At 44.7% G+C, this 13,170-nt stretch overlaps 1 protein-coding gene across 6 annotated transcripts in view; it reads left to right on the top strand.

Annotated features, from left to right (window-relative positions):
- Positions 1-12,931, top strand: part of NSMCE2 (NSE2 (MMS21) homolog, SMC5-SMC6 complex SUMO ligase) — a 232,010-nt gene extending 219,079 nt beyond the window's left edge. For 2 of the 6 annotated variants that reach the window (XR_008619526.1, XM_055091293.1), the window contains one exon: positions 3,666-3,731. Coding sequence is in view for 3 of the 6 variants with exons in the window: in XM_028500663.2 (XP_028356464.1) it covers positions 3,666-3,766; positions 4,182-4,288; positions 12,166-12,283 (326 nt within the window). In the remaining 3 variants the exon portion in view is untranslated. Of the gene's footprint in view, positions 1-3,665; positions 3,767-4,181; positions 4,289-5,309; positions 7,719-12,165; positions 12,474-12,819 lie in introns of those variants that run through there. The other 4 variants (XR_003683461.2, XM_028500663.2, XM_007127774.4 and 1 more) reach the window with 4 other exon arrangements.
- The last annotated feature ends 239 nt before the right edge of the window (positions 12,932-13,170 follow it).

The following is a 13,170-nucleotide window of genomic DNA, read 5'->3' as shown; positions in this document are numbered from 1 at the left end:
TCCCCTGCATCGGCAGGCGGACGCGCAACCACTGCGCCACCAGGGAAGCCCAACAAGTGGATTTAATCCACTTATTTCTTTATTATAATGCTGATATTTTCTACTTTTGCCTTAAAAATATTGTGGAGGCTTCAGTTTTCTTGTCTATTCGGTAGGAATAACAATAGAGCTGTTCTTCATGGGTGTTTTGTGCAGATTAAATGAAATAATGTATATAAAGTGCTCAGCATAGTAGCTGCTATGGAGCAGTCAGTAAACTTGAGGTATTATGATTAATGAAATAATAATCTGGGGGAGGGAGGGATGGCTCCCAGAACCTAGACACTGGTTTTAGTACTCAAATTAAGCAGGCCAAGAAAGTAGAGCTATACATTGATTTACTGTACTGACTCCCTGCATGACTTTGGACAAAACCTATAATGTCTTTGGATCTCCGTTTTCTCCAGTAAATGAGAGAATAAGGATAAATGACCTCAGTTTAAAGCTTTCGTGATTCTAGTAGACGATCTGTATTTTTTCTCTCCAATCTTCCTTTCAGCGGGCTTATCAAAAAGTCTTGTCTTTTTGTATAGATTAGTGTGATATTTATTGCCAGATGTGACCTTTTGTTTTAGCACACTGTAGAATCCCAACGTTAATATCACTTTCTATAAATATAGATTTCGGGTGAGGAAATGTTCTAGCTCCGGAGAAGTTTAGCTATTGAGGCTCTTTCTCTTTTTAGAACTCTCGGTCCGTGGGCTATTACTCACCGTTGGCATTCTTTCCCAGTCTCACTTATGTCACCTTCTTCTTTCGTGATCACTGCTGTTGATAGCCACCTACAGCTTCTAAGTTCCCCGCTCAGCCTTCCCTAGTGGTTGGCATTGCATTTGAGTTGTGCTTTCTTGCTTCCTCTACTTTTTGAAATTTAAAAATAGAAAATTAAAAAAAACAAAAAACCCACAGTCTTTCACATTGGCTGAACCCTGTTATTCATCCAACAGATTTTCTGGTGAATTCCACAGTATAACGTATACAGTCAGAAATCTATCAGTTCAGAGTAAGCCCTGTAAGAAATGGACAAAGAGATACTTTTATTTTGACTGTCAAACGCACAGTTAGAGATGGGCGGCAGCAGCCCGCAAGAGGAGGCTTTGGAAAGTGAATCAGAGAATCAGAATAGCTCTCAGCTCTGCTCCTTGACTTTTCTCCTTACCTGTCCAACTTTCCTGAACCATCGTGAAGAATCATTGGGTTGATAAGAGGACTCTTTTAAGAGTCTGACTCTTGCGCTATTCATACCAAAGGCAGGTTCTGGGAAGCACAAAGGCTCTTCATAGATCTAAGGAAAATTATTTCAGAAGCCCCAACTCACATCATAGCAAACATACTAAACTATGGCAACTTCCACATTAAATATAATTTTATTGCTGGCAAAATTTTTTGAAGATATTTTTACAATTTTGCTCTGGAAGACGGTTGACTACAAGTAAGTGATTTAACCTATAATTGGCTATTAATTTCTCAGCAATTATCTTAGCGTACTTGGGAATTATTAAATTAAAACCTAAATCCAGCGTATATATTGCTTCCAAAGGAAATATTTTTGATTACCAAATCAACAATTAATGAAGTTAACCCAACATTACATTTTGTAGACCTTTAAAATTGATTATTTTCCGTTTGTAGTTATCCTGTCTTGAAACCAGTAAATGGTTTTCAAGGTCTCAGACCTTTTTATCGGCCCTTGAAAAGCTGAAAGGCCCCAGGCATCGTACCTTAATGACCAATGGTTAGAAAATGCTCTGTCCGGGAAATCCTAAGCTCTGAGGGCTTCACTCTTGCCTTCTTCAAGGAATAAGTGTTGTTTGGGGGACATGTCTCTAACAAAATACAACAAGCTGGCATATAAATAGCACTAGTTGCTAAAACAAAGAGAAACCCCTACCAAAAAACAGAGTAATTGGGGGCAGAATCCCTGGGTTTCAGCCATAAGTTCACTGGGTGACCTTGAACAAGTGCTCTGTGGCCCTTTTCCTGCCCCCAGTAGTACTTTTCCAGCATATGCTTCATCTGGCCAAAGGGAAGGCCAGGGCCAGCAGTTGTAGGAACTAAAAGATGTGCAGAACCATCTCAACTTAAGAAAAGGGTTTCCCTCACACATTAAAAGCGAGGCACTTTTTAACGTCTATATTCAATATTTTGCCAAAATGAAAGAAGGAAGGGAAGGGAGAAGAGAGAAAGGGAGGGGGAAAAGGAGGAGGAAGGACTACACTGTCACTGCACGGTCACACTTGTGTTTAAAACACTACTGATCTTTGATTTCAGTGCGGAATGACGAGTCTGCCTTCTCCAGAAAGAAAGGCTTTCGTGCGAGATTCTCTCAGTACCCCATTCAGAAGCCATCTATTATCTAGTTTCCCTTGGTGAGGGGCAAGGACCATGAAAAGAACACAGATATCAGAATCAAATAAGTTGTATTCAAAGTTAGCCCTACCACTCATTTACTCAGTGGTTCTCAAAGTGTGGGCCAGGAACCCCTAGGGTACTCTTGAGAGCCTTTCAGGGTACCCACAAGGTCGAAACTATCTTCATAATGATACTAAGATGTCATTTTCCCTTTTCAACTCTCTTTCTTTTCATAAGTGAATTTTTTCCAGAGGCTATGTGATGTGATATCACGACAGACTGGACGCATACACAGATATCAAAATCCAACTATCTTCTGTTAAGCCACACATTAAAGATCTTTTCACAGATGTAAAACAATGCCACTGTTATCTCTAACTTTTTTTTGTTCTGGAAAATATAATTACTTTTAATTTTTTTAATGTCATTTATGTTCACATGTCATGGAGTTGTTCTTTTTAAATGAATTAATAAATACGTATTTTAAAATTCCTAAGTCTTAACGTCTAACATGGCAAATCCTGATAAATATAAACCACATTTTAAAAGTTTACTGGCGGGCTTCCCTGGTGGCGCAGTGGTTGCGCGTCCGCCTGCCGATGCAGGGGAACCGGGTTCGCGCCCCGGTCTGGGAGGATCCCACATGCCGCGGAGCGGCTGGGCCCGTGAGCCATGGCCGCTGAGCCTGCGCGTCCGGAGCCTGTGCTCCGCAACGGGAGAGGCCGCAACGGGGGGGGGCCCGCATACCCCAAAAAAAAAAAAAAAAAAAAAAGTTTATTGGCATCCTCAATAATTTCGAAAAGTACAAAAGGGTTCTAAGACCAAAAAGTTTGAGAATCCCTGTACTGTCCAGCAGTAACTATCATTTATTGAATGTGTCTTTGTGCCAGGAGCTGTGCAGAGCACACTAAATTCTTCACCTCTTAATCTTTGCAATAAAGTTATAGAGACATTAAAAACAGACCTTGCTAGCACGAGGTCTCACAGCTGGAAGTGACAACGATAACCACGTCCTTCTGACTCCAAAGCCACATTCTTGATTAGTGAACAGTACTCCCTTACAAATTCACTCTCTGTAACTTTGAAAAAGTTATTTCACTGCTCCAAATCTGTTTCCTCACCAAACATGGGCATAGTCCTGCCTCCCCTGCAGAAGAGTTAATATGCATCCAAGCACCTAGCACAGGGGCTAACACCAAAGAGACCCTTCCATCCCTTCCTGTCCTTGACGTGTTAGACCAACAAGGCTCAGCAACTTCCCTTTTTCCCTCTAGATGGTCTTCAAGCAGACAGAGAGGCTGACGGCACAGAAGGAGTTGATGAAGATATGATTGTGACCCAAAGTCAGACCAACTTCATCTGCCCCATTACACAGGTACTGTTTTCTCCTCCTTCCCCTGAAAGAAAAAGCAATTCACTTCATAGAGGCAAAGGGTTCCTGTTTGCTTTCTGACTTCACTTCCTGTCTAGAGTTGAGGAGGGAGGAAAGGAAAGGGATGAGAGTTGAAGAGTATACCTGGGAAAGAGTTTTCAGTCAATGATGCCCTTAGGGGTCTAGGAATAAATTCTTGGCCCACAGGCCAAGTGTCATTGGTGCCACTGGTCTCCCTGCATTTTCTGATGTGGTCATCTGCCCTAGGAGTTATCTAGAGCCATGAGACGGGGAGGTTAAACCTCGGAAGCCCCAGGTCTAGGCAAACATAGCGCCAAATAATTGTTGGCTTGGAGAAGTTACTGGAAGCTGATCACTATCATTCCTGAATGTCTCCTTGATGTCTCCTTGATTGCAGTTGGAAATGAAGAAGCCAGTGAAAAATAAAGTGTGTGGCCACACCTATGAAGAGGAAGCCATTGTTCGCATGATTGAATCCAAGCACAAGCGGAAGAAAAAGGCCTGGTGAGTTGTCGCAGGAAGGGAAGTGACACCTTCCCAGGGGTGGTCAGTCCGAGGCGGTGCGTTCACGCTGGAGGAAAAGGCACTTAAACTTCTCCTCTGAAGTCCATTCAGCTGGAGGGATAGTGTCAACATGGAAAAACAGGACATGAGGGAACAGATTAGTAATCTGTTCAGGAAGAAACTGAAGGAGCTTCAACCACACCTTCAGAACACGAGAAAAAGGAATTGGATGTAATGTTAATCATTAGATAATAGGAATTTTTACGAATTTGTGCTGGAGCCTGAAAAAAATAGAGAACTGTGATACCAAGAGATTTCTTCTCCCCTTTCTATATGCACTTACCCAAACAAGAAGGAATGGTTAAAAAAATAATTTTTTTTTTTTTTGCATCCTGCAGTACAGGTAGTTTGTTTAAAAAAAATATTAAGTCATCATTCTAAGATAAGAATTCATATCCAATTGGTCTTGATAATCAAGATTTGATTGTCCGGGAAAACCTTTCATATCTTTAATTACGTAAATAACTTCCCAGATGGTTTAAGTAAATTCATGGATGACTGCAATGAGAAAAAAATTTTTTTTTTTTTTCAGTACGCGGGCCTCTCACTGTTGTGGCCTCTCCCGTTGCGGAGCACAGGCTCAGCGCGCAGGCTCAGCGGCCATGGCTCACGGGCCCGGCCGCTCCGCGGCATGTGGGATCTTCCCAGACCGGGGCACGAACCCGCGTCCCCTGCATGGCAGGTGGACTCTCAACCACTGCGCCACCAGGGAAGGCCGAGAAAAAAATTTTTAATTGTAATGTTTAGAGAATCTTTCTTTTATATATATATTTCTACCCCTTTCTCTCTCTCACACACACACACACACACACACACACACACACACACACACACACACACACACACATGCACACATGCTCCAACCCTGGAGGACCATGGCTCTGTTTCTGTAATAACCTAGAAGCCTGAGTTGGCTAGCCTAGCTTTGACTTGATTGGCATTTCTTGTGCTTTTATCACAGATTTGTCGAAGGAATGGAATTGCAGGTGTGACCAGTTCTCAATGGACTTGTGATAACAGTCCCTTTGATGTGTGGCTTGCTTCTCCATCGCCCAGAAATTTGCTGGTCCAGACCTAGAACTGGAATTCCCCACCACTCCTCATCTGGGTGTGGACTTAAAGATAGGGCATTTGAGACTGCAGATATCTTGATGGTCATTCAGTCAAGTAGTTTGCCCTATTTATTCTAGAAGAACTGCCTAATGATTACAAAATCGAGATTGTTTGAGCACATTTTTATCTGTTTTGACTTTCCAGCTTACATCTGAGATACCATATTTCCCTAAGGAACCTTTCATTTTCCCTTGTGAGGGTAATTTTCTTTGTTTCTGGACTTCTAAGCCTTCTTTTTCTCCTAACGTTTTTCTATGTTTATTCTCTGAAAAACAAAATTTTAATTTCTTGACATAATTGCTAAGAATAGGTATTCCCAGATAGTTCGACGTCACATCTCTTCTTCCTTAAAGTTTGTGACATTCTCCTTGAGTCAGATTTGAAAAGGGCAGGCACCGATACAAAAGCACATTTCTCCCAAGTCCCAGGATGGCTGGGAGCAACTCCCAGAGCAGGCTCACATTTAAATACATCTTCTTGATTACATACTTTGACTTTCTAATGTCCTTTGCCTTTTTTGAATTGTAAATGATGTTTGGAAGCACTTGAGTAACACCGTCATTTGGAAAAGGTGGGTATTTTTCTGTCATACTTCTATAACTTGGGTGCAGATTCCGCAAACTCTGCAGGTTCTCATCGCTTAGTAAGAACAGTTAAGTCCAAGTGGAGGAAGTCTGGAAGGATTACAGCGAAGGTACTATTTTTGCTGGGCCTTGAAAAATGAGAAGGATTTCAGAGAACGGTGAAGAAGACTCTTTCTAGCCAAGAGGCTCGCCCTATTCAGAGTCTGTTCCACTTGGGAGATAGTAGGTATGGCGACAGTTATTACATGTTAGCCAGTGATTAGAAGGACGCTCTGGACAATAGCAGTAGGGGAATGGTGTATGTAAATTCTCTCTCTATTCTATACTTATTGTAGAGGGTGTTAAAAATCATGATTTCATTAGTTTCCTCATCTATAAATTGATGATAATAGTTGTAATTGCCTCATTGGTATGTTTCAAATTTGAATAAGATATATGTAGAGCGCTTAAAGTACCTGTCACGTGATCAATAAACTTTATCCCATCATCATTATCCTCCTCATCATTCTTGCCACCATTATTCTGTAGGCATGAGAGAACATCGCAGGGTTTTGAGGGAATGAGGCGAGTCCACCTGGGTTTTAGGAAGTTGCTCCGGTAGCAGTTCAAGAGATGGATGAATAAAGGCATGAGGTGAAGATGTCAATTCAGATGCTTTTGCAGTAGATTAGGTTATAGATAATGAGAGTCGAGATTGAGGCAGGAGTCATAGGTGGAAGGAAATGAGGAGGAACACGATCGTGGAGCTACGATGGACAGGATGTGGCAGCCGGAAGTTGAAGGGAGCAAGTGGAAGGAAGACTGACACTTCTAAACTGGGTATCTAGAAGGATGGCGACGTCGTTAGCCGGCAGAGAGATTGCAAGGGGAACACATTTAGGAAGGATTATAAGAGGCACGGTTTGGGTCATGCTAAGTTTGAGGTCCTAGCAATACAGCCATCTGGAAGTATCCAGGAGGCACAGAAAATGTGGGTGTTTGAGCTCGGGAGAGAGCTCTGAGTTTGAGATGTTGACTGTAAGGTCATTGATACAGAGGAGTCAGACCAGCACAGGTGCAACTCTGGACCAGATGTGACAGCCAGCTGAGAACCCCCAAGGACGGGACCTGGGCCTGACTCTGAGCAACGCGAGGCCAGGATCTAGCTCTGCTCTGCTTACCGTGTTCCCCCAGCACCTAACATAGACCCACAAAAAAGCACTCTGCCGTTTTGAAAGGGCAGTCAAAGGAAGAAGACTCCGACAAAGCAGCCTGAGATGTAGCCGGGAGAGAAGGGATGAGAGATAAGCGAGTTGAGTGTCACAGGAGCCAGTGCTGGAGTGACAGGATCTTGAGGATGAGGCACATTGTATTTGGCAACAGGTTAGAATCCAGGGCCCCTTCACAACCCACTCCAGAGGTTCCTGATTAAACACGAATTAGTGTTGTTTCCCAGGACGCATGTTAGGGCGATGAGCAGTTCTGGCTTCCCTGTGTTTAAAAATGTCTATGACACATCCAGTCTGAGAAATCTCAGTTTTTCCTCCTTGTTGGTTCCAACTATGTTTTGTCAGACAGGAGTTCCAGGTACATTGTGTTACTGGCACTGACTCCATTTTAAAGTCTCCATTGTTGAGACTTTAGCCCTAACTAAATACAATAGTTAAAATAATTTCTTAAAACGCATCTCTTAAAAATCAGGCTGTCTATTATCTTACTAATAAAGCTGCCTTATGATTTTCATATTATAAGATATTTCCTATTATCCATAGTCATTTCTTTCCTTTTTTGTTTAAGAACAGAGGCTGTATTAACAAACAGTCACGTTTAATAGCACGGAGAGTACAATTAAGTTGAACAGAAATGTGTCGTTGAATAGCAGAGCTCCAGCATTGCGCTCGGAGGCCCTATTTTAACCATTTACCAACAAGTCCATTAACGTCTCAGAGCCTCAGTGTCTTCATCTGTAGAATGGAAATAGCGACATCTCACAGAATTTCAGGATCAAAGGAACAGTGGGGAATTCCAGTCTAGGTCTGGACCAGCAAATTTCTTGGCAGTGGAGAAGCAAAGCACTTATGAGAAAGCTCTTTTTGGACTACAGCGCGCTGAACGAATAGCAGTCGGGTTATTGAGGTCAAGACCGTTCATGTTTGTATTACTTACCTCACTGCTTAGTGACACATTATTTTAGACTCAGAGGATGTAGGATAGAGTTACACTCTGTGTTTAGGTATGATGGGAATCCATCCCACTCACATTTCCAGACCTGCTTTCTAGAGCTGGGCTGGACTTTGGAATTCTTGGGGCCCAGATCCAGGAGCTCGTCAGACCCAGAATCCTGTACTTTTGAGCTGATGCTGAGGCCTAGAGTCCCCAGAGCCTCGGGGACCCCCTAAGACTCGGTCCCTTCGCTCAGCAGACACTTACACGCTTGCCCACTGCTGCAGTGGAATGTTCTGTCCTGTCAGTGACCCCAGTTCAGGACCCAGCCTCTCCTTCCAGGCCTGTAGGTCTGACTCTTGCACAGCAATGACTCGAGAGCTTAAGACTGGGTGTTGCCACGCCTATCTTGCTCACCAGGATGTCTTGTGGGGATGAATGCACTAATGTTTGTAGAGTGTTCTTTCTCCAGAAGAGGAGTGCCCTGATTCAGTCTCATGTCATTATGACCTTGTCTTATCCTCTTTAGTTTAGAAACTTGTGTTTGTTTATTTGAGACGGGGTGAGAAACAAGGTTCTCCTGCATCGACCTCTCCTCCGGGAAGCCTTCCTGGACCCCCCGTTTGTGCTGCGCAAGGTGCCCCGCCCCCGTGCTCCCAGGACGCCTGCCTCCTGCCAGCATTGTAGGTGGGCCCGGCTCTTCTCCACAAGGTTCTAGAGAACAGAAGTTGTGTCCTAGAGCAGGAACCAGCTTATCGAGCACCTGCGTGAGTTCCTGGACCGCTGTCGCACGCACCCTACTCCTTCTCACAGCAGCGCTATGCTCTGCCTTCCTAGAGGAAGAAACTGAGGCCCATTAATGACATCAGTTGCCCAGAGTGTCACAGCCAGGAGGCTTGAGCCCAGGTCTTCCTCACCCTTGAGCCTGTAGTTGTGTCTTTAGGCCGTCTGGCTCCCGTTGGGAGGGCTTTTTGGTTAACGCCTCTGTCCCCTGGGCTGATACCCTAAGTGAGCTCAGACCTCTTTGTCTGACACGGGCGGCCCTGGGATAATGTGCATGCCAGCTCTGCAACTGACTAGTGTGGTTAATCCCATCACACATTCTCAGAATGCTCTCATTTACTGACTAAAACCACTGATGTCATCAGGAAGTCCTCCCCACCTCACCCTCCACTTCCCTAAAACAGTTTGTTCACTGTCTGACTATTGGTGTTAAAGACTTTGTTCTGTGAAGTGGGGGGACTACAGCCTGGCGGTCGGTGTGAATGATCCGTGGGTTGATAAGCATTAACTGGGGGTCGTCTCAGCCACCGACTTCAGGTTGCATTTCCCTGTCATGGAAGTTGAAGTGATGAAAAATGCCTTTGCTGAAGTCAGGAAAGTGTCCATATCCTTTTCATAATCTCACCCTATTTACTTTCTTACTGAAAGAGAGAATTCACTTTGAGACAGCAGGGTGTTTTAAACCACGTAAAGCATTTCTCAAGCACCTCCAATCCTTCCCCTAACGCAAAGCCAAATCATCATACCTGGGCCAAATCACCCCCTTCGTCTTTCATATGATTGCCTTTCTTTAATCACATTTTAACACATGTCCCCGACCATACAGGACACATTTCAGTATTTTAAATATAAATATTGTTAGCAAGCATATTATTCATTACATTGATTAATGCTCCTCTAATATAAAGATGCCTTGGTCCAGAAATCAAGGCCAAGAAAAAGTTTCACTTGTGTGTTGAACTGTTGAGCTTTCTACTGCTGGACAAATTAGAGGTCCCATGATCCGCTTTCTTCCCCTTCTGGTTTATAGCTTTTGTCTTGAATTTGTTATTTTTGATCTGTGCTTTTTGGAGGGTTGTCTCAGATCACTGGGCCAGAGCTCTGTGTGGGGCAGGAACCTATATTTGTATTTTGCAGCTGGGTGCTTAGAACTAGCACAGGGCCAATCACATAAGGGGGTCAAGTGAAGGCACGAATGTGCTCCCGTCTGTGTTGGAGGTATGCAGTCTATAGACAGATCAGCAACTTCCATCAGGAGACTGGTGATAGTCATAGGAGATGGCGAAGGGAATGAAAGCTGTTGAGCACTGCGTTGCCTGGAGCCCTGTGAGATTGGGCTTCTGCCCCTATTGTAAATCTGAGGACACAGAGGCTCCAAAAGGTAAAGTGAGTTGCCGGTGGTCTCATAATGAGCAAGTAGGCACTGGAGTTAGAATTCAGACCTAGGTTGGCTTGACTCCAGAGCTGGGCACTCTACCAGAGTCCGGTTCATGCTGAGAAGAAATCAGGTGACTTCATCCAGCCCACTGCCTTCAGAGGAGACCACATCTGAGCAGAAGCGTGACTCACCCGCTGACTTCTTCAGCCACAGCTTTTCCCCTGAGTCCCCATCAGCCCACTCAAGTCTCTCCACTGGGAGGACTAGTGGGCCCTTCAGAGGGAACATGTAGCAACCAGGGCTCCTGCCTGACTCCATCCCAACCCGGTTTTCCAGTTGTTTCCATGGAGGTGAAGGGTAGCACCAGTCCCCTTGGGCTCGGGCCAGACTCTGCACAAAGCTCGGCTCTTTCCTTTACCCTCCACATCGGGTCCATCAGCAAGTCCCGTACGTTCTATTTCCGGTTGTATCCCAAAGCTGCTCACTGCTACACCCTCATCCAAGCTGCCCTCACTGTGCTGGCTGCTGCACAGCCCCCCTCTCTCCCCTGCTTCCCCTCTGCCTGTGTTCTGTATTAAACAGCCAGAGTCATGTTTTTCTAAATGTTAAGCCAAATCCCATCCCTCCCCTATCTCCACCCCTCCACTGTTTTCATATGTAAAATAAAATCCAAAGCCCCACACGCCCTCCAACCAAATCTCCAAATGCCCTCCCTCTTGCCCTGGGCATTCCAGCCACACTGACCTTGCTCGGGCACCAAGCGGCTATCTCCTCGACTTCTACACGTGCTGCTGCCCCAGCCCGAGCCTCATGCAGCCCTTGTTCTAGATAAGACCTCCCAGTGAGCCTTGCCCTGACCCCCTCTAGATAAGCCCCTCAGCTCACTCTCTCCCTTGACCCTGCTTTTTAGCCTTTGTAGCACTTAATGCCACATGAACTCACAGCAAGCATCTATGCGGTTGAGTTAGCGAAGATCTGTCTCCCCCACTGCAAAGTGAGCGCTGTGAGGTGGGCATTGCCCTGCCCCCGGTGCTGGACAGGCCCTGGCTCAGGTGGGCACCCGGTGAACAAATGTATGAGTGCACATCGGTCCGGATTTTTTAAGTGTGCTCTTTTTTTGGTAAAATGTCCTCACTTAAACACTGCTCAGGGGCTTCCCTGGTGGCGCGGTGGTTGCGCGTCCGCCTGCCGATGCAGGGGAGCCGGGTTCGTGCCCCGGTCCGGGAGGATCCCACGTGCCGCGGAGCGGCTGGGCCCGTGAGCCGTGGCCGCTGGGCCTGCGCGTCCGGAGCCTGTGCTCCGCGGGGGGAGAGGCCACAGCAGTGAGAGGCCCGCGTACCGCAAAAAAAAAAAAAAAAAAAAGTAGGCTAAACACTGCTCAGCCATAAAAAAGAATGAAATTTTGCCATTTGTAGCAACGTGGATGGACTTGGAGGACGTTATGCTAAGTGAAATAAGTCAGAGAAAAACAAATACTGTATGATATCACTTATCTGTGGAATCTAAAAAATACAACAAACTAATAAAACAAAAAAGAAGCCAGCTCACAGATACAGAGAACAAACTCGTGGCTATCGGTGGGGAGAGGGAGGGGGAGGGGCAAGATAGGGGTGAGAAGAAAAAGAGGGGTTATTATGGGATTATATGAAATCACCTGTGTGAAACTTCTGAAAATTGTAAAACACTATAGAATTTAAAGACTCTTTCATTCAATTAAAAAAAAAAATGCCCTCACTTAAATTCTTGCATGTGAGAGAAGTTTATGCTGAAGGCATTAAGGTGAAAGTGGCTTGACTTGATTTTCTCATCCCTCACAGTTGCCCAAAAATTGGCTGTAGCCACACAGACCTGAGAATGTCTGATCTCATCCAGGATGAGGTGCTGAGAAGGGCGATTGAGAGCCACAACAAGAAACAACATCGTCAGTCTGACTAGGAAGAGGCACCTGCCTGCAGGGAACTCCGCAGCCTACCTCCTACCCCAGCCATCTGTAGAGAGCGATGATTGTCAACACACTTCGACTGGCTGCATAGCGTACTTTGGGGTAAAATTGAAGGTTTTAGTGTATTTGAAAGCCTTTTTCTATGTTACAGTAAACATTCAAGCATATTATATTGTTTATTTTTGTGTTCTGCAATTTTAAATAAAACTTTGATTATCTGCGTGTGTCCTATCTGTGCGCCTCCCGAGGTGTAAATGCTTCCAGTGGTAAAGCCTGGGTGGCGCCAGGCTTCTCTATTTCTAATCCTTCAGACTGTTTTTTTATTATAGTTTTAACAGAAAAAAAATGTCTTTGCAAGGCATGTTTGAAATGCAAACACATAGAAACACCCCCAACTGCAAGCATTTTCTCTCAGGATAGTAAAGAATAGCATGAGGGTGTAAAGCAAAGCCAGCTTCCTTACCTATATTTACTTTGTATATTGACAGTTCCAAATATGTAAATGCTTTTGTCATTCTGATGGGCACAGAATGCTCCAGTAGCTGGCTTATCAGTGCGATGATAATTGATGCCATAATGGAAACTTTGCTGCAGCCTTCTGAGATCCTGAAGCGTCATCGGAAGCAACCACATCCTGGCTGTTCTCTGCCTTGCTCCGTGGCTTTCGGTAAGTGGCTTCAGCCCCGTGGGGCTGGGGGGGTCTTCAGCCAGGAAATAAAGATATTGAATAAGAATGTTCTGTACTGTCCCTTCAGCCCCGAAGGTCTGTAGACTTATGACCAGCAGGGTCTTTAAATTGAATACCATTGATTTATATTCCATTTGTATAAAAAGTGCTAATCGATTCATAGTCTCCATAGCAGCCTTTTATCAACTAGAA

This window comes from Physeter macrocephalus, chromosome 15 (genome assembly GCF_002837175.3).
Source record: "Physeter macrocephalus isolate SW-GA chromosome 15, ASM283717v5, whole genome shotgun sequence".
Lineage (NCBI taxonomy): Eukaryota > Metazoa > Chordata > Mammalia > Artiodactyla > Physeteridae > Physeter > Physeter macrocephalus.
The sequence above is the reverse complement of the archived record's forward strand: the minus strand, read 5'-3'. Positions and strand labels throughout refer to the sequence as shown.